Source organism: Helicoverpa zea, chromosome 21 (genome assembly GCF_022581195.2).
Source record: "Helicoverpa zea isolate HzStark_Cry1AcR chromosome 21, ilHelZeax1.1, whole genome shotgun sequence".
NCBI classification, from domain to species: Eukaryota; Metazoa; Arthropoda; class Insecta; order Lepidoptera; family Noctuidae; genus Helicoverpa; species Helicoverpa zea.
The window spans coordinates 11299456-11320554 of NC_061472.1; the positions used below are offsets into that span (position 1 = coordinate 11299456).

General features: G+C 36.5%; 1 protein-coding gene and 1 pseudogene across 1 annotated transcript; one reads left to right on the top strand and one right to left on the bottom strand.

Annotated features, from left to right (window-relative positions):
• Positions 1-21099, top strand: part of LOC124641066 — a 425796-nt pseudogene that overhangs the window by 298916 nt on the left and 105781 nt on the right.
• LOC124640994 (spidroin-1-like) lies at positions 287-8624 on the bottom strand. Its single transcript, XM_047178998.1, has 15 exons — positions 8472-8624; positions 8049-8123; positions 7709-7792; positions 7437-7568; positions 5618-5650; positions 5370-5396; positions 4787-4930; positions 4279-4471; positions 3859-4070; positions 3731-3769; positions 3400-3531; positions 2985-3008; positions 1966-2823; positions 572-1761; positions 287-427 (listed from the first exon to the last, which is right to left on the bottom strand). The coding sequence occupies exons 1-14, from the start codon at positions 8542-8544 to the stop codon at positions 599-601; spliced, it is 3189 nt and encodes a 1062-aa protein (XP_047034954.1). The 5' UTR covers positions 8545-8624; the 3' UTR covers positions 287-427; positions 572-598.

Genomic DNA, 21099 nt, shown 5'->3' on the forward strand with positions numbered 1-21099 from the left:
AATTCAGTCACTTATCGCTATCGGTGATATCGCTCAGGTGAGCAGAACGATTGCTTGGAAGTTTCCTTGGTTTAGGACTGAACTATTTTTCATAAATACGTCATGATACAAAGTATCGAATTTTAGATTGATATCTACCAGACTGATTTAATATTTGAAAGTGGCATGTACGGAATTACCCAACTTATATATTGTATCAATCATTATACTTGGAGTTTATATTGAAAGGAAAGGACTTAATTTAGAAAAGTTAACCTTAGTACTAATGCAAATAAAACTATAGTTGTAACCCACTGAATGCTTTATTATAGATACATATAAGTATGAAGTTTGCTCGTCATTTTCTAGATGCTTCAATTAAATTTAAACAAAATCGATTCCAGATTCATGCCATGTTTGTCGAGAGATCATTGTGTTGACTTGTGGTCTGTAATAAGAGAACAATAATTATTAAAACTTATAATTAGGTATCTCCAATAAATGAGTAGTTACTGCAATATTAAAGACGTAACTAGAATATTAAAACTGGTTTATTTTCTTTGATGATAGTATTTAGTTGAATACTACTTACAAGTCTAGAAAGTTCCTGATATTCGGTTTAGGCTCTCATTCTGAGATTGGGTTTGCGTTGCTCAGTGTTACGTTTCTTCCTAGCTTCTTGTGAAGCTATAAGATCATCTGATTCATCTAACTGTCCGGATCTAGACTGGTCATCTGGTTCCCCGCTTCGAATGCCGAAGCCAGCGTTCGCCAATGCTTGAGAAATTGCGTTTGATCCTCCATAGCCACCATAGCCATTAGCATTTGCTGCAGCGGCAGCGGCGGCGGCGGCAGCTGCACTTGCATCTCCGAAGCCGCCTGCACCACCCGCAGCTGCGGCAGCCGCGGCAGCCGCAGCCGCTGCACTAGCGTCTCCATAGCCTGCTCCGGCAGCAGCAGCGGCAGCTGCAGCAGCCGCAGCCGCTGCACCAGCGTCTCCATAGCCGCCGGCGGCAGCAGCTGCAGCAGCGGCGGCAGCAGCGGCACTGGCATCACCGTAGCCTCCATAGCCGCCGGCGGCAGCAGCAGCAGCAGCGGCAGCGGCAGCTGCACTGGCATCGCCGTAGCCTCCGTATCCACCATAACCGTTAGCAGCAGCTTGAGCAGCAGCTTGAGCAGCAGCATTAGCATTTCCATATCCACCATAGCCGGCGGCAGCTGCCTGTGCAGCGGCACTTGCATCGCTGTAACCTCCCAAGCCACCATATCCTCCAGCGTTGGCTGCTGCTTGGGCATCTGCGATACTGTAACCTCCTCCATAACCAGATCCGGCGTTAGTTACAGCTTGTGCTGCAGCATTAGCATCACTGTAGCCTCCGTACCCACCAACGCCTGATGCGGCATTAGCAGCTGCTTGCGCGTCAGCCAAACTCCATCCGCCACCTATGCCTGATGATCCGGCATTAGCTGCAGCTTGGGCATCTGCCAAACTGTATCCACCTCCAATACCTGATGCTCCAGCATTGGCAGCGGCTTGCGCGTCGGCTGAACTCCATCCTCCTCCGTAGCCTGATGATCCAGCATTGGCAGCAGCTTGGGCATCAGCCAAACTCCATCCACCGCCAAAGCCTGATGATCCTGCATTAGCGGCAGCTTGAGCGTCTGCTGAACTGTAACCACCTCCGTACCCTAATGATGCGGCATTAGCTGCGGCTTGCGCGTCGGCTGAACTGTATCCACCTCCATAGCCAGCGTTGGTTGCAGCATTTGCAGCTGCATTAGAGTTTGCTCCTCCATAGCCATTTAACCATGAATTTGTTGCAGCATTAGCAGCTGCGTTAGCGTTGGCTGCTCCATAGCCACTTATTAATGGTGCGTAGCCGGCGTTGGTAGCAGCATTGGCAGCAGCATTAGCGTTTGCTCCTCCATAGCTACTTATCACTGGTCCATAGCCAGAATTAGTTGCAGCATTAGCAGCAGCGTTTGCGTTTGCTACCCCATAGCCATTTAACCATGTATTAGTTGCTGCATTAGCAGCGGCATTAGCGTTTGCTCCTCCATAGCTACTTATCACTGGTCCATAGCCAGAATTAGTTGCAGCATTAGCAGCAGCGTTTGCGTCTGCCGAACTGTATCCATTTCCATAGCCCGCTGCATTTGCTGCAGCTTGAGCGTCTGCCAAGCTGTATCCACTGCCATAACCAGCAGTAGCTGCTGCCTGAGCATCTGCCAAACCATATGCGCCTCCATAGCCTGCTGATCCGGCGTTAGCTACGGCTTGGGCATCCGCTAGGCTATATCCGCTTCCGTAGCCTGATGATCCAGCATTGGCAGCGGCTTGCGCGTCAGCCAAACTCCATCCACCTCCTAAACCTGATGATCCAGCATTAGCGGTAGCTTGAGCGTCTGCTGAACTGTATCCGCCTCCGTAGCCTGATGTTGCGGCATTAGCTGCTGCTTGCGCGTCAGCTAGACTCCATCCACCTAGTAAACCTGCAGATCCGGCATTAGCTGCGGCTTGAGCTTCTGCTGAACTGTATCCACTTCCATAACCAGCGTTGGTTGCGGCATTTGCAGCGGCATTAGCATTAGCGCTACCCCAATTTAATCCTCCGTAGCCTCCGCTTCCAGAGTTGGCTGAAGCATCAGCTGACGCACTGGAACTGGAACCAGGGAAAAAGCCATAGGGACCGTAGGCTCCTGGATATAAACCAGCAGAATTCGCATTTGCATTGGCTGATGCGCTGGCGTCACTAGATCCGTACCCACTGGAGCCAGCGTTAGCATTAGCATTAGCTATAGCTGTGGATGAACCCCAACCGGGACTGATTAGTGGTGGTGGTGCTGAAAAAAAAAAGAATTTAAATACGAAATAAATAAGATCTGAAAACTATTAAATATTTGCATCTGAACAACTAATGCTATCAATTTAGCTACGATTCTTAAATCATCATGTGTTATGTGAATCAAGTCTGAATCTCAAACTTTTTTGTGTAAATACTTACGTGCTACCGAGTCGTCTGATGGTACTAAAAAACGTATGAATTGTTTAAAAAAGTTAAAAAAAAATATACAAAACTAGATTCTTGCAATGATAGCTCTTAATGACGTGCTCGTATTTTCATTATTACAGACAAACAAAAATTTATTATAATGACCGCTTTGAAAATTGCACACAGGAAATTTGAGAATTACGATCTGCCATTTTACCATTATCAAGTATAAATTGCAAGTTGAACATTAACCACTTAAAACATAATATTTAATCTTATATGTATTATGCTTCAAACAGGAAAAAATATATAGAAACATTTGACTTTAAGCATATGCAGGTAAATTGGTCATCCAATTTATATTTGATCTTATTTGTTTACATGAATGATTCAATTTTGTACTCTCAATAGTCATATCAATCCTTACCTATTACGCATTTGGGGTCAGGTTGCGATTCGATGTAGACGTAGTTGTACACAACTTTGCAGACGAAGATCACGCACGGTTCGGATGGCACGCGGAATGGTACCAGCGGTTTTTGGGTCCTGCATTCGGGAGCTGAAAATAAAGTAGTTTTGCGGATCTTATCAAGGGCTTTCAAGTAAATACGGTCTCTTTTCGCGAACTTAAAGAATAATTAAACCAAATCTATAATCTAATCTATAAAATTATAATCTATTTAATCTAATCTAAAATAATACTACACTGCACAAATAATACTACTACATATTGCTTATTAATTTTGGCGCTTTCTTACCTACGTATAGGATGACCGGTACTGGGTAGTATTTAGTTTCTGTAAAGAAAATTTAAAATTAATCATAAGTTATAGAAAGTTAAGAAGAGAAATGTATTTTTCATCTTTGTTAAATATTACTTCCTTACCTCCAGGTACTTTAACAGGTACCGGTACAGGTACTGGTACAGGTATAAGTCTATCTTTGCCAGGAACAGTGATGTAGCGATTCACCGCGTAAGGTACTCGGATAGGAGGAGATGGTACAGGTACCGGTACTTTCACTTCAGGTCCTGGCACGTTCTTTATAATTGGTACAGGGTAGGGTACCAATTTAGCCGGGGAGGGAACTGGATACGGCCTGTTCAGAACAAAACGTACACTCTATTAGTTTTGTGTTTTCTTTGTAAGCTTTGTTGCTGAGATATACTTCTGAGTTTTGTTTCTCATGTTGTATTTATATTTAGCAATGAGAAATATGGGTTGTGTTTAGTCAAGGACAGTTACCTTGTTAAAACATCATTATATAAACAAAACGACAATAATTTGTTGTTGTTGTATGCTGTTACCTGTCAACTGGGTATGGTACAGCTACTTTCTTCTCCACTGGTACAGGGACAGGTACAGATGGCCCGCGAATGAAAATCTTTTCAGCCGGAACAGGTACAGGTACGGGTACAGGTACCAATATGGGTTTACCTGGGACTGGTACCGGTACTGGGTATGGACGCGGTGGTCCAGGTATGAACATAGGAGGTGGACCTGAAGTTTATATAAAAATTAGTTATGTAGATAATAAAATAGGTAGATTATTATGACCCTGCGGAATGCTACGATTTCACTTATTTTACAAAATTCCCGAGCATAATATGTTTGACCGGTGATATTGTTCAGATATTATATAACGTTCTTCGGATAACTCAATTGTTACGTCACAGTCACAGTGTACGTCAGTGGTCCATTTTAAGGCTTATCCATAAAGCTTCTTTTAAGTCACACACTCTCTAGACTATATATGGGAATTTTGAAAAATGAGAATAATGACGATGGTGGATGGAAAATAACTTGTTTACTTACAGTACAATATCTCTGATGGTTGAGGTTTCGGCTTAGGTGCAGGGGGCGGTGGAGGAATGGGTTCAATGCGAGGTATTGGGAATGGTGGCAGTGGTGGGAGTGGCGGCAGTGGTATCGGCAACGGCTGCACTGGCGGCAACGGCACTGAAGAAAACAATACAGATAAACATGATATAATTGTTGAAAAACTTTTCATACAACTATACAGAATGAAGGTTTTCAACCTCAGTAAAGTTATCTTAGTCTTCAAATACTAAAAGAAAACTACAGAAAAAACTTTTGTAGTGTCGTTCAAACTATAGAGATCTGTAATTTTACGGGTACAGATACGGGATATTTTTCAGTAAAAACCGATTGTTAAAAAAAAAAACTGAAAACGAATTGGGTACCTGATTCTGGCTCTGGTTCTGTTCAAAAAAACTCGAATCAATCAAAGTTTTGGTATTCTTTTATTTAAAATATTTTGCAGTGATTAATTTTTTTAATTAATATTTTACCCAAGTTTTTGTCATGGCGTCATCAGTGATTGCAATTATGTAATCAGAAAGATTATTACAAAAAAAAGAAAGATGTTGTTACTTACGCGGCTGTGGTAACGGTATCGGTAACACTAGAAAGAAAATAAATCAATTTACGGACCTTGCTTTAAATACAAACAAAAAATCCTACTGGTATCTTAGAACTAAAGTCACTTCAATCATGGCATTATAGAGCTAGATAAATAACATATGAGGTGTAAAATATTTATCCATATTAAGTTAGTTTTGGAATGATAGAGTAAATAAAGATATTAAGTGAACGGTAAATGTAAAAGACTTGAATATAATTTACCTGGCAGCGGTGATGGAGGAAGAGGGCGAGGCTCTGTAAAAGAAAAGGAGGAATTAAATACCTCAATCTTAGTGTTTATACTTGATGCCTCAAGTAAAAATTAAGACTCAGTCAAAGTTGCCGATATCAATAAAAAGCGGCATTAACCCATGTAGATGACGGATCCCGTTCATACACCATTAAAAAAGGTAAAAATTAAGTTTAATAAAAATTTAGAAGAGGCAACCAACCTTGAAGATGTAAGAGAAAAACCTTTGCTTTAAAAAAACGTCAGTTTTTAACTGAATGCTGATGAAGGTAATTTAGATTCCACAGCTTGAATTAAAAAGCCGATCTATTTAGAAAGCATCAATTTATCAAATACCTGGAGTTGCTGGTGGCCCTGTAATTATATCCACTTTTAGGAATAACAAAAGAATATTTGTTCTTATAATTATAAGACATAGTTAAATTGACTCATTGAACTACACCACATTGCTCTGGGGACTAAAGTTTTAAGTAATTAATTTACCTGGTACAGGAGGCAGAGGTATTGGCAGAACTTCTGTAAATAATGGAATACAAAAATGTGATTTGAGCTTGAAACTCATCGAAGTACACCCACATTCTTCTAAGAACTATTAAATTTCTCAATTCTTTAAGCAATCAGATAAAATTTTACTCCGACGATGAGAAATAAAGCAAAATGGTAATATAACTACCCCAACTTTTACAAAACTCCAACAAAAACAAGAAAGACATTAAACTGTCAAATGTATAATAGATTTTATCGTACTAAAAGATCTAAGGAATTTGGAGTACCTGCGTGCGCGTCAGAGTGTACATGAGATTCTGGTAACAAAATATTGGTGCATGAGCAAATATCTAAAATATGAAAACTCATTTCAGATAGGTACAATGAATATTGCTTTGAAAATATGTGGAAGTAAACATAAGGATACAGGCTCAGTAGAATTACATTAAAATTACCTGGAGCAGGTGGTACTGGTGATATAATAACTGAAATTAACAAAACACTTTGAATACCAGTTTTTAAATAATTCCTAACAAATAATAAAACTCAAACCAAAATATACCTGGTAGATTAGGAAGCGGCGAAGGAACAACTTCTGTAAGATATTATCCACCATATAAGTATGCTTTTCAAATAAATCAATCTTATAATAATTGAGACAAGGTGTTTGTCAGTTTTATATACATAATAAAACACTAGGAATTTGGATTAGAATATAAATATTAACAAAAAAAATATTTCAGAAAAAAGAATACCTGATTGGGGTAAAACTATTTCGACAATTTCTGAAAGAAATTTAGAATTCATCAATTTGGTTCTAAGTTTTAATCTTGACTAAAGATCAATATAATGTCCATTAGTAAAAGTACCTGGTACATATATTTAAGGCACAGGTACTGCAAACATGTAACATGTTAATGAGCCCATTATAAGGGAAAACTGTGTTTTGAAAATTCAGAAAAAAAAACCGTACTTCGACGGAGAACTAGAAATAGACCTTTACTACTATAAAAAATAATGTTTTGTAGATCGACAAAATGTACGACAGTCAAAAAATATCGCCATTCGTAGAACCAAAGGCATAGATGGTGATCCGAAGGCACTGCTGCAATAACTAGAAGACTAAGAATTAAAGTAGACTAAAGATAAGGGCATAACAGAACAGACCGTTATTAACATTGATCACATCACTAACCTGGACTCGGGAAAGGTACAGGTAGCTGTGCCGCTGTGAAATATTAATATAAGGTTACATCCCGTCTTCACTGTAACTGTTGAAAATGTAATGAATGATGGTGCACTTACGTGGGCACAGGTTGCAAGGTGCACACTTGGAGTACAAGCGTCCTATGCTGTTGAAGCAAGCGCATACATAGCATATGCCGCCCTTCTTCTCATAGTACATGTCACCTTCCGTACGGCATTTTTGTAACAGCTCTGTTTACAAAGAAAAATTATATTATTAGAATTGACTAAATCTTTATTGGGAATTTCATATTCAGTTTATAGCAACTCAAGTTCAAAAATGACAGCTGGTTGATGTTTTTTATTGTAACTTGTTATTTTTGCAAACTTACCCGGAGCGAAGCTGATTAGCTCGTCAGGATTGAACATGCGACTTTCGTTGGATTCTGAGTCATCTGGGGTATCTGCTGCTTCGTCTGTTAAATAAACGATGTCAATATTAATTAAGTTACGCATTAAGAATATTGTATGAAGTAGTTTTATAGAATGACATGTATTCTTTTCTGGCCTGACACTAGCTCTTATTTCTCAAAATTTTAATTCAATTCTTCACCGATGTTCTGCTTTCAGAAAAGCACACGCTAACCTAACATAGTTCTAAACCCAAACACTATGACAGTCTAAGTTTAAATCTTTCTTTACGATGCTATGGATTGGAAAAATATGTATTACCTGATTCTAATGATGAAGATCCGAGCAATTGCGCGGATCTGATTTCGTCACTCACTGGTGATGATGCCGGCTCAGCTAATGTAAGAAAATTCAGTATATAAATCAAAGGAAGACATTAAGACAAGACATTAATTTAACACATGTCATCTTAGAATCAATTATAAGATGACATGTGTTAAATCTGTGATGATCAAAAGAACCAGCAATTCAACAATGAGTGTCGATTGAATATATCTGACTATGTCACTATTCAAACTTGTTATGCCTGCTAATATTATAAAGGTAAAGAGTTTGTCTGGAACGCCCTAATCTTAGGAGTTACCGGACCAATTTCAGTGTCTAACTACGGAAACATACCTTCTCTGTACGAGAAAAGGCCAGTTCGAAGCAGTCAAAACAAACAGTTATGGAAATAGTACTCACCGCTATCAGGGCGGGCTGTGATCCCCACAGCCAAAAGGCAGAGAAGCCAAAGGCTCCTCCTGATCTTCATCATATTGCTTGGACCCTAGTTGAACCTTGGACCCAACAGTGAGTTGTAAACTCACCGAAGATACTTCCTCAGCCAACACTCCAGCTATTTAAACACATTTCTCTCTACGCATTGAAACGCATGTCAAATCAATTTGATTATTAAATTCAGAAAATAATATAGTTTTAATCTCATTTTTAATATATTTAAACGAAGCGTAAATATGTAAAGGAATCAATTAAGTTTCTGCCTACCTTCTGCAGTTTCTGTGAAGGTCAAGGTTGTGAACGACATTCTAGAAAATATAATAGACAGAAAATAGATTTTTCAAAATATTTCTTGTCTGTCCTCGTCTATCGTACCACTTAATATAAATAAATGTATACTTTGAGTATTTTTCTATCACCATTACTATGGCCGAAGCTAGATACACTCATATTTTCCTTTCTCACGTAATGGAAAAGGCCTAAAAGTATCTCAATGACGAACTTTTATTGTTAAATCCTCATTCTTGAGAGCCATCATTCCCATGCCGAATAAAGATGCAATCGCTTCTAAAAATAAAACAACTCGATATATTTTTAAGACCATAATGACATAAAATTACATATAAAATGTCTGAAAAACAAGAGCAACAATCGGGAGGCTTCACCACAATGGGGCGGGCGGCCGGAAGCTGGGCGGGACCCACCGGAAACGGAAGTGCGACCCACTAATGACGCTCCGTGGCGCCATCTACGTGCAAGCCTGCGTGAACCTTACCATTGTTGTTGAAATTAAATTTTCCAAATGTGTTGTGTGGGAATTTCATGAAATATTTTAATATGTTTAACATAAGACATTATGGGTATTTTAACAGTCATGACTTATTTTCTTATTGCTAGCAGAAAAACATCCCATTTCTGAAATATTACAATAGTACGGAGCTCTCTATTGCATACCACGTGAACAGCAAAAACACATTTGAATCATACAGTATGTAATAACATTTCAAAATGGCGGTCATATCACCATCATATTATGTCAATACAAAAATCCTAACATCCCCTAGGAAATCATGCAAACACAAATATCAAAATCAATCACGGAAATAACATGTATTATAATATAATTTGTGTCAACAAAACGCGATCCAATTCTACAACAAATATAGAAAAACCTATTTGAAAGCGAATCACTCCCGTTTGGCGGGAAGTGATTGATTAAAAACAAGATGGCCGCCATTGTTAGTGACAGCTGTATTGCGTACGTTAGTTTTGAATAAATTGAGTTTTTTTCGTGTATTAATTTGGTATCTGTTAATGTATGAATTGTAAAAATACGTATTACAGTCTCTTAAGCTCAATATTTTTATGTTTTCAATAAACAATCATCATAATTATAAAAAAAAAAAACTTTTCACAGTATTTTACATCGAGGTTTTTAATTTTCATTAGATAAATTATTATGTAGACAGCTCGATTTCCTATCAACCAACTAAATCCACATCACGTATCCATATAAAACTATTTGCAGAAGATCCAACTTACATGCCATTACGGTAGTTACGAGAATTACTGATTAAAAGGCTCCTTCGGGAGTTTTTCCTTTGGCAAGTTGTTCCTAACTACTTACTGAACTTGCCTACTCTGTATGTAGAAAAGGAAATCTGATTTTGAATATATAGGCTGTGTGTATGTGCTGTGTTTTGATTTTATTCTGCTGTGTATTGGTTTCTATGGAATTCGATATCTAGATTTGTGTAAGACAGAATATTTGAGAAGAAGAAGAATTGAGGCTTAACTCAAAAGATCAATCAATATGAACGTGCATATATTTTAGCTTGAAAATACCTCTTTATAATAATAGTAGATACGTAATATACTTTTAAACTAATTTATTCTCTTTTTTTGTTACAGGTAAAAAATGAAGCTTACGCTTGGCATGATTGGTAGTCATAAAGGTAAATTAGATTATAAGTTTAGATAAACGTTCCCATACCGCTTCTCTATTCATATTTACTCTTTCGATGTTTTTATACAAAACATATCGATTGATATTTATATGCAACTTGTTGTTTATAACGTGTTGACATACACAAACCCTCTTTTAACGAAAACGAGTGATGACCGCTTCTTCAAAATGATTCATCAATATTCTCGACCCTTCTACCCATCTCCTCTCATCAATTTCTAGAAAGTTCTCCACCTTCCAGTGCTAGTCTTCATCCCCAGTTCCTCGTTAGCCGGTAAACAGGAGACACTCCCCCGAGGTCTGCAGGTGCGCTGATCACATCTACATATGCAATTTAAACTTTGTTCTGAGCTGTGTCCAGTTTTACATGCTGCTAAATCATTTGCTTGTTGCTGTTCGGATGTTTGCTTAAAGTGTTAGTATTTATGTAGGAAAATAAATAATTTTAATTTATTTGGGAAACAAACATATACAATAAACAAATATACCACACAGTAAATATGCAATCCTGACAAAATTTCCACAGATTACGTTGGCAAAAATTATAATGTTGGAAAACATGTCTAAAATTGAATTGTAGAAAGATTACATGAAAGTGAGGTTTATGTGCATAAAATAATTAAACAATTTTTTTCGATCGAAATCCTACAAATTGACAAATAACACATTTCTCTATGACCATCAGTCGATACTTTTTTTTGGCTATATTTATTCAAATGCAAACCTAAAAAGAACATCACTCAATCATAATACCCTAAATACGACCTACTTTACATAAATCATACTTATTCAAATATTATGAAAAGCTCTGTCAATATGATCCACTCCCAAATACCAGCTTTTCAATGTTGCCGAACTATACGATGAACGAAAAGTTTTCGCGTTGGAAATATCCCACTATAGATCAGTGGCGCCATCTGCCGCCATAATGGAAGCTGCCAGAGTTAGCACAAATACATGCCGGGATATTCATGAAACGCATTTCCTATACGTACCAGTGCATCTACCTCTAGGTATGTCTGGGTGGTTTTGGCTGGCAGATATTTTGGAGAGCTCGTTAAAATTGTGGCTGCATTTTGTATGTCGGCAATCGTTAAGAGGAGACAGCACCCAAATAGTGAGACAACGATGTGTATTGGATACTTGAACTGGGTTGGAGATTAGATAAGCAGACGTTCCGTGTAATAAAAATGCTCAGATGCAACCGTTTATACTAGAAGTAGAAGAATTTAAAAAATATGTGTGGTACAATGTTATGTACACAATTGTCAGAGACTTAGGAAACTGTACTTATAAAGTGCAACATATTTTTACTACAAGTTTTTCTTACCAGGTGTAATCACAGTACTAATAAGTAGTAATTTTATAAAAAAGGTGTTGTCTCCAACCTTTTGTCGTCTAAACTTTCCCATAATTATTGATAAGATCACAAAGCTAATGATAACCTTACTAACTTTAATAAGTATACAGAGAGTAAGTATACCATGGAAAACGCCATGAGAAACCCCATATACCTAATTGTCAAAGTATACTATTACCGCATTGTTCTCAATAGTAAAAACACACGACGAAAGTTTGTTTTTTTTATCTCTCCTAAAGCAAAAGAAAGCATATTGGTACTCATTCTTTCTTAAGTGTTTTCAGTAATTAAGAAATACGAGTAACTGCAGCTTTTAAAGGTACTTTTAGAGTGTAAATAATTAACATGCTTTTTAATGGAAGGCACCGAAAAATATGTTTTATGATACTGAACAGATTAGAATTGCAATTTGTCGCAAAAATCTTTTTTTTTATTATTATTTACTTAACAATGTATTACATTACATACTCCTAAAAGTAATACGTTTAAATATGAACAGTGAGTGAGGTAAAATGTTCATAATTCCCGGAGTATGAGAAGTTTATGTGCAAACGTCGCGCGGATGCGGCGCGTCATTTGTTGCTATGTCGCTCGGAACACGCTGCAGGGTAGGGCTGTCACAACAGTGATGTTTTATTTATAAGTTACCATTAAATAATTTGAAAACTGCTTCCTTCTTTTATTAAAATGGGTCAAATTAAACAAAAAAGAACAAATTGCTATATATATTGTGTTTAGCAGATAGCTTCTACAAGTTAATGTACATTAGCAACTTTGCGAGCGTTGAAGGTCACCTTCAAATCAAATGTATTTTTTTAATATAAATCAAAAGTTGCAAAATCTTTTAAGACGCTGGTACTCAGCTGCATCCTGTTAGACTGGAAGCCGACCCCAACATAGTTGGGAAAAGGTTAGGAAGTTGATACAAATCATAAAATCTATACTTATAATAAATCTGTAGAGAGGTCAATTCTGTACATTAAATATATTTCCAAAATAACTGTCAGGGGGTGATTAGTGATCGATACTGATGCCAAAAATGCAATCAGTAAAATTTTTGTCTGTCTGTCTGTCTGTATGTTCGCTATGGAAACAAAAACTACTTGACGGATTTTAACGAAATTTGGTACAATTATTCTTCATACACCTGGGCAGGTTATAGGACTTTTCATCACGGTACGATCAATAGGAGCAGAGTAGTAAAGGGAAATGTTGGGAAAACAGGAGAAGTTAATCCATTTTTTAAGCTTCCGTTGCGTGTGCAGCCTTAATGGTTAAAGCTATATAGAAACCATGTGTGACGGAAATATTCCCCTTAAAATTACGTAAAAAATATTCCATGACAGCATATGTCTATCTTTTATGGTTGACTCACAATAACACGTGTAACTTCCTATAGCTAAGCAGTTCAAAGCTTTCTGATTATATTTGTCTACTCTGACGTTTATAACACTCTCACTCATCATAATAGGCTAGGTACGCATAGATTTAGATAATTGGATAGGCTGGTGATTATTATTCCTTACTCTCTTTGCACAAAGTCCAAATCTTAGACAGACGAAGTCGCTGGCAGAAGCTAGTTTTAAAATAAAGCTCCTTATTTAAAGTTGAATTCCTTAATGTAAAATAACTTTTTTACTAAAAAAAATGCGTTTTGACAGCCCTATTACATGTATTTGCAAGTCTCAAAGTACCCACCTGCAATCTCAGTTACACGCCGCAGTAGATTTAGTTGCTACCACTACGTGAATTATTTATTAGTACTCTTCATAATATGTGGCGGAACATTGCATGTGTATTACTGAATATTCTGAATATTTTCTGCGTTATTTTGCAGAACTCTTAAGCATGAATTTACTATTACCATTCTCTATCCAAAGCACTGGTACTTAGCTGCATCTGGTTAGGCCGACTCCAACATTTTTTTATTTTTTTATTAATTTTAAAAACATAGTAGGGAAAAGGCTAGGCAGATGATTCTCTGCCCAGAGCTGGACTCGAATATGTTCAGCAATTTTTGAATGAGAGGGTGACATACATACATTGATTGAAGTAAGAAAATTAGTTAGGTTAATATTTCATAGCAAATACTTGGAGATACTTACAAAAAATATAGTTTAAAGTACGTAGCCAGCCCTAAGTTATGCTCGCATTACTTGAAACTGTGGGTGCGACATCTTTGTTAGTTACCGCGGTAAATTCTGTTGCTATCCGTACCTGCGCTTTTAGCAAAGGGGAGTCTTTGAGACTCGGGAAATGCTTTAATGAGGAATTGTTATTATATAAGGGTGCTACCTTGAATTATCTCGCTACATGCAAATATAGACTTTAAGGTTTATGTAGTAAGGTTGGTTTTTGGGTGTAGTTGTTAATTGATTATTATGTTAGGTGGTGTTCTGTGAGTAATGATCTTGTATGGATCGGCTGGTGATAGTCTTTTTAGAGTATTTTGAAGTTTATTATGTTTTGTGACATAATTATGTTCAAGTAAAAAAAAAATTGTAGTAGTCGGTAGAAGTTAAAAGGTATGAGAAAAATATAGTATACTTATAGTAAGTTCAACTCAGTCGTGCGCGCGGCCCTATGTGTGGGTAACCCTTGTACATATACAGTGACTTTGTGTGCGTGACAAGAGGTACAGTCGGGTACAAATACAGTTATTTAGGGGTTGTATACGGCTGTTCAAAGTACAGTTATTACGTAATTTAGTTTATTTATTTATAATGATTCTGTATCGCTACTTGAAAAATCAAATGATAAATTTTCGGATTCGCTACTTTCACCAATGTTAATTATAAATTCTGACTCCATGTCAAAATGTCTATAGTATTCTTCTTTTTTCTTTTGTACATGTCGACAAGTATTACCCAACATCCCTTCATCAATTTGACTTAAACGTTCATTTATGAGTTTCATTATTTCCGTCTTATTTTGGTCGACATTATGCGAAGCAATATAATTTTTTAAAATTCCCCACACATTTTGTTTCCATTATTATACTAAATTATAGGTCTTTTAAATTCTTAGTCCACACATTTATTTATTGTCCGCGTACCCCGAGCTAGAAAATATGTAAGGAGTATTTAATTCATCTTAGATATTTCACTTCATTTATTTCTTAGATACTGTCAATGTCAATTTGAAAAGCCGTATGAGAAAATAATGATAAACTGTAAAATGTAATAAAAAAAAGCTTTGAATGTTGTTTCATTTTTTTGAAACGCTATCTGACTCCTTAAAACATTTTCTCCGTGAAGAACTAGACATTTTCGTATACGACTGTACCCATAACAAAAAGCGATGAGAACACGTCATGCTCGGACGACGTCACTGTCACACGAATGAAAGTTGTATATTTACAAGCCGACGCACACATAGGGGCGCGCGCAAATCTGAGTTGAACTATCTATACTACTTTTACTTAGATTTCAATTTTAAAGTAAGGTTAAATAAAATTAATACGTGAAATGAAAAGACGATTTTTCGGATATGTATCTGAGCTAAGTATGTATGCAGTTTAGTAAATATTTGACTTCGAGTTAGGTATTTGAGACAATGGAAATCATATCGATTCCATAAAGAATTATCAAGTTTCCTCTATCTTAAATACTTATTTACGTTGTTACGTTTCGAGTGTATTCGGTTACAATTATTTCGTTACGTTTTATAAGTAAGAGCTTGTTATGTAAACGTATCGAATTATGTTTGATATAATTACGATTTGATCAGAACTACAGAAAAGCATTTATTTTTTCTGTACTTTTAATCAAATCTCTCAAAAAAACATATCAACATAAAATACAGGGAGTGTTATAGTAGTCTCTTAAATAAATTGAACTTATGCTATAGTTTACACATTCCCTAGGCATTGACTTATAAGTTACTAGCTTCCGCCAGTGGCTTCACCCGCGTGGTGTGTTGATAAAAAGTAGCCTATGTGTTAATCCAGGGTATCACCTATCTACATACCAAATTTCAATCAAATCGGTGCAGCCGTTTTTGCATGATTGAATAACAAACATACATTCTCACAACCTTTCACATTTATAATATAAGTAGGATATAGGTAAACATTTATGTCTCCCTTGACTACATTTTACCGATCTATAAACAGCGTCCAAATTCAATAACATCATATGTATGTATATTCTACAATGATAATAATCAGAGATCTACAATCAGCTACCTTCAATGCCGTTGGCCCTCGTTTGGCAGCTTCCGCCAGGAAGGGCCGGCGCCGTTCATTGGCTGCCTGTTCGACTATCCCTTTGTACTTAACCTTATTGTCAGAACGGAAAACTGGGACGTAGTAGTAGTGACCAAGTTTGTCTGTGTATTTTTGTGTTGTTAGAATATCACCAATAACATTTTTCTAGTGTAACTGACTGGCATATGACATACTAAAATCAAAAAATGGAATTTCACTCAGCCAATATAGATTGAAAACGTTTTAAATTTCGTACATGATACATTTTTGACTGAAATATCACTTTCGCTCAGTGAACATGTTATTATTTCGTAAAAGCTGAGGGCGTCGTATGAGGAAAACGCTTTCTGTAATGAATATATCACCCAACTTTATGATAATATGCTTAGTAAACCTAGCTACGCGCCAAAGTTTTGAAGAAACTGAATTGATGTATTACCTGTGTAGTCATTAAAACATAATCTTCATATCCCAAGATTTAACTGATATTCTACTCGTTTCAATTAAACTTGTCAAATAATCAACCTCATCCAACTTGATAAATAATAAACTTCACAACGTCATAACATAAAAAAAAGCAATTTGCCAGCTAAGAAGATCAAGAAGACACTGCTAAAAGATATCCAATACACTTTTAATTAAAGAAAAGCTGAGAAATTAAAGTGCACCGCCTTAATAATGTACACTGGGTACAATTACCGAAGTTTCGCAAGTTTTAATAAGGCGGCGGCAGGGGGCGCCACTAGTGCCCAGGAAGTTTTCCTAGCTTCCTTCCTGAAGCTGAAATATTTCAAGGATTGCTTTGCCCCGAGTTTGTCCAGATGAGGTGATTTATGCACCATTTTATTACCGATCTTATTTCTGTGGAGTTCCGGATTTTATGTCTCGTTTGCAATTTGTTTAGTCACTTTTGACGACCGTATTCGTTATATCTTGAAAAGTTATGCAGATGATGATTCGTTGCATGCTATCTTAAATACGTGTATCTCATTTACCACTTGTTTCTAACAAAAATGATTTGTGTATGACGTTCTTTTGATCGGCTTCACGAAATAGGTAGTTTTGTTTTTCGCAAGTAAAACCGCATGTAACATCCAGTGTATAAACGCTTTGCAAGCAATATAGTGCGATACACCGCAAAATTATAAAAGTCTAGTTCATTGTTTTAATACTGGAATGGCTATCAATAATTAAGTTCAATTTTCTAGATAGTGCAAGCCAGTTATGAAAAGTGCTCTCTGCGCTAACAATTTATATTAAAAATGTATTGTTTTAATATTATCTTGCTGGGTTTAGATGGAAATATGCACATAGAAGGACTGTAACTTACTTTTATTATTGCACGAGATTCCATGGGAAATATGTTTGTATTATATATGTTGTACATATGAATATATCAGCCACTTTAAAATAAATAAAGATTAATACAAATCTAGAAAAAGAAACTTGCCATACATACACAATCTACAATTATTTATCAATTAATAAATATCAAAAAATCAAAAAGATGCGTTAATAATAATCGAATCTGGTATTCAGTTTCAAAAATACCGCTCTAGGTACCTACACTTCAATCTTTATAAACTTTAGAAATGTATAATTAAATAATTCACGTCAAAATAGATACAGTTCATAATAGTGACGAGTCTGAAACTCCGAGTGTCGCATCTGTCGTGTCGGTCGCGTCGTGTTTGTCGCAGGTGCGACCAACTTACTTGTTTCAAACTTCTGCGTCGAGTTATATTTAGGATAAATAGATTTTGTCACTTGAATTCTATTTAACTTTTAAATAAAAGCATTGTTTTTGTAATTAACGTCACTTTCACTTTAGTATTGTAAAACTTTAATTCATGGAGGTTTTGTTTGTAGAGAAGTTTTCTGTCTTAGGTCTCATTATTTATGACTTTTATTGATATTCCAAATCATCTTATAATGTTTAAAATAAACTGACAACTGTAAGAAAACTAATTACACTCACTTAGGCGTAAATATCTCTAATTAACACTTCAACAATCAATACATAGTTACGGCATTCACATTCCACTCAATTAATATTTATTTTGTTCCCCTTAACAATCACAAAAAACACGCACATAACAAATCTCGTTGGTTTCTCAACCAACCCTTCCCCAAGATAAATGGCCGCCCAAACCCAATAAGAATTGCGAAGAAAACACACAAAATGTATGTTCAGCAAAATAAATAACCAAATAAAAGTTAGTGGCGTTATATTAGGAGTTTAGGGGCTAACCGTACCGCCATCTCTCAAGCCAGCCAATCAGGTAAGTGCTTCGTATTTTATAGCAGTTAGTACCGGGTTCGATTCCTGTTTAAACGGATTATAAAGCGCAGACGATCTGCACTTGTGTCCGGAATCTTTTTCATCTTTTTCGAGATTGCTCTGACTTTAATGAGAGGAATTTTTATTAACTTGATTCGTTTTGGTGGTCGTTTTAATTGGAGCTTGCGAAATTGCATCTTCCTTGAATAGTGGGATGCTGAAAAGAAAACTGCATTTGATTTGAGATATCTATCCCTTAAGATTGCTTGAACGGCGTAAGACACAAAAACAGTAAGAAAGTGCAGGTAAACAGTAAATGACGGCTCCTCATAAATCAATTGAAGCAACAATATCGACACTCGTAAATAATACAGGGTGTTCAAACATTGAATGAACGAGTTTGTGGTCAGCGCTTCCCCGGGGAGCAAGTTTTGTGTTCATTGAGATTGTTATTAAGTCCATTGTTTTCCCCTGGGTAAGATGTGACTTTACCTTACTAGCAAGCTTATGTTTGAGACCAACATTGTTGGTAGCTTTCAAAATCTATTCAGACAATCGAGTATGCCAATTTGGACATCTTTCAGTTTGAACTGCCGAACATTTGTAACTGTAAAATTCCTGGAAATTGTTCGTGCCTTCACAAATACATACTCCATATACACAAACAACTATATTTAAGCCACACAAATATTTGCATCTATTGGGAATTGAGCCTGCGACTCATAGGACAGCAAACTAAACATCGGAACATTTCCACGAATACCGAGTTCCAAAAATGCAGTTAATCTGGGTTACACGTCAATTTTTTCACACTTTTTTCATTTAGTTATATTCCTGGACAAAACACGCAATGCTTTGTGAAAGTTACAGGCGTTTTATTCCCCACTTCAAGTACTGTCGGGTAACTAGTGCGGTCCATTCGCTGGCGGAGCAACTTTGCTTGAATTGCAAATTCCTCCGCAAGATACTAGTGTTTTACTTGCAGCATGAGAGTTTAAAAGCATACCTTTATATTATGGAAGAATGTTTCATGTATATTTTATAGGGAATAGGTTAATAGGAGATGTATGGATTTTAACTGCGTGGTTTCAGAGGAAAGAGTTCGTATTTTAAAAGAAAACCATAATCATTTTAAGAGATTTTTTCATTTTATAAAATAACGATAAAAATACACCATCTAAACAGCCCCCAACGCTGTAATTTTCGTTTTTCTTTTTCGTAAAAAAAATGTAAAAGAGAAGACTCAATTTCCAATACATTTCGCAGACGTTACTTAGAATTCAATATCACAGATAAGATATCAGTAACATCCACTGTCATAACTGGGGCGAGGTCTTTTTGAGGCCTTCCGAGGACTCGTCAGGCCTTTGTTTGGCCCCAAAATATTTTTTCCCCATCTCCGTTGAAAGGTTTCGCGTTTATTTATTGACGGCGAGATAAAAATAATTCTTTGTAACGCCTCGAGGGCTGTGTCCTACGCGACGCTTAAATTGTGGTTACTGTAGTATTGAAAATGGAAGTGTATTTTTCTGTTTACTGTTTTTTCTTCTATTTTTCTTCAGTTCAACGTGATAGAGAGTTTTTGGTATAGCATTTTTCTTGATGTTTCTTGCATTGCGAAATAATAACTGTAACGAAGAACGTAACTGATTTATAAAAGTATTTAAAAAATCGATGGAAATATATACATGGAAATACATACATACAAACGACCGATGAGCTAAGAATTTTTTGAGTTGAGTTGAGATACTGGATTCATCCTAAGGTTTATAAGCTTTTATGATATTCAGAAATTAGCTAGTTATGTCCGTGTATCATTATGTGAGCGCTCTACCACTCAAGAGCTCTCCAGTGCGCTTCAGTTGGCTAGCTTGTCCATCATTCACGTTACATTGTGGACTGTCCTGTTTAGATGAAAGTACTACATAATTATAAATATGGACATATTTAATGACATGCATTATGATTTGTGATCTTCTACATATTCAGTCGACATTTTATCGTTATTATTTCCCTCAATTTGATTACACTTTACCTTAGACTAAATTATACTTACCTTTATTAATCTAAAATATGTAGTATAAGGTTACTAAAATTTTCAGTAGAAAAAAAAAATATGTTGGCGAGTTGTCTCCATTTTATTGAAACTGGTGGCTCCCACCCAATAACCCCGTGCCACCATTATGTGGAATACTGGCCACTCGACTAGCGCGGCCACTAGCGCCAGTGCTGGTACAAGTACTAGCTCACCAGGCTTTTGAAACAACCGGCCGTTGGAGAGTAGCTCATTGCTTTGTACCTTGTTAATTCTTTGTGAGGTTTTAAGCTTCAGATAAGGTATTTTTATTGTACATGATTATACTTGTAAGTGAATACTATGCATAATGAATTTGCAAGGTAATTTAAGGAAAATTCTGGGAAACTAAAGAACTCGTCTTTTCTATTTTGTTTTCACGGTAAAATTATAGGTACTATGTATAAGCAAAATAGATAGATAATAATAGATATAAGGCTAAGAAAAAGTAAGGTATAGTTATCGGCACGAATCTTGAGCTCTGACCTTCACCTGCGCAGAAGTAATTTATTGGGTCCCTTTTGTGGTATAATGTGAGGCGCGGTAGCGGGCTAAAGCGGTGATTGGCCCGCAGTGCATCGCGTCATAGCCGTCACTCGGGATTGGTTCTTTGCTAATAAATCACTTCTGCGCAGATGTAGGTCAGAGCTCAAGATTCGTGCCGGTAACTATATTACTAAAGAAATATGTGGATTAAAAATGTA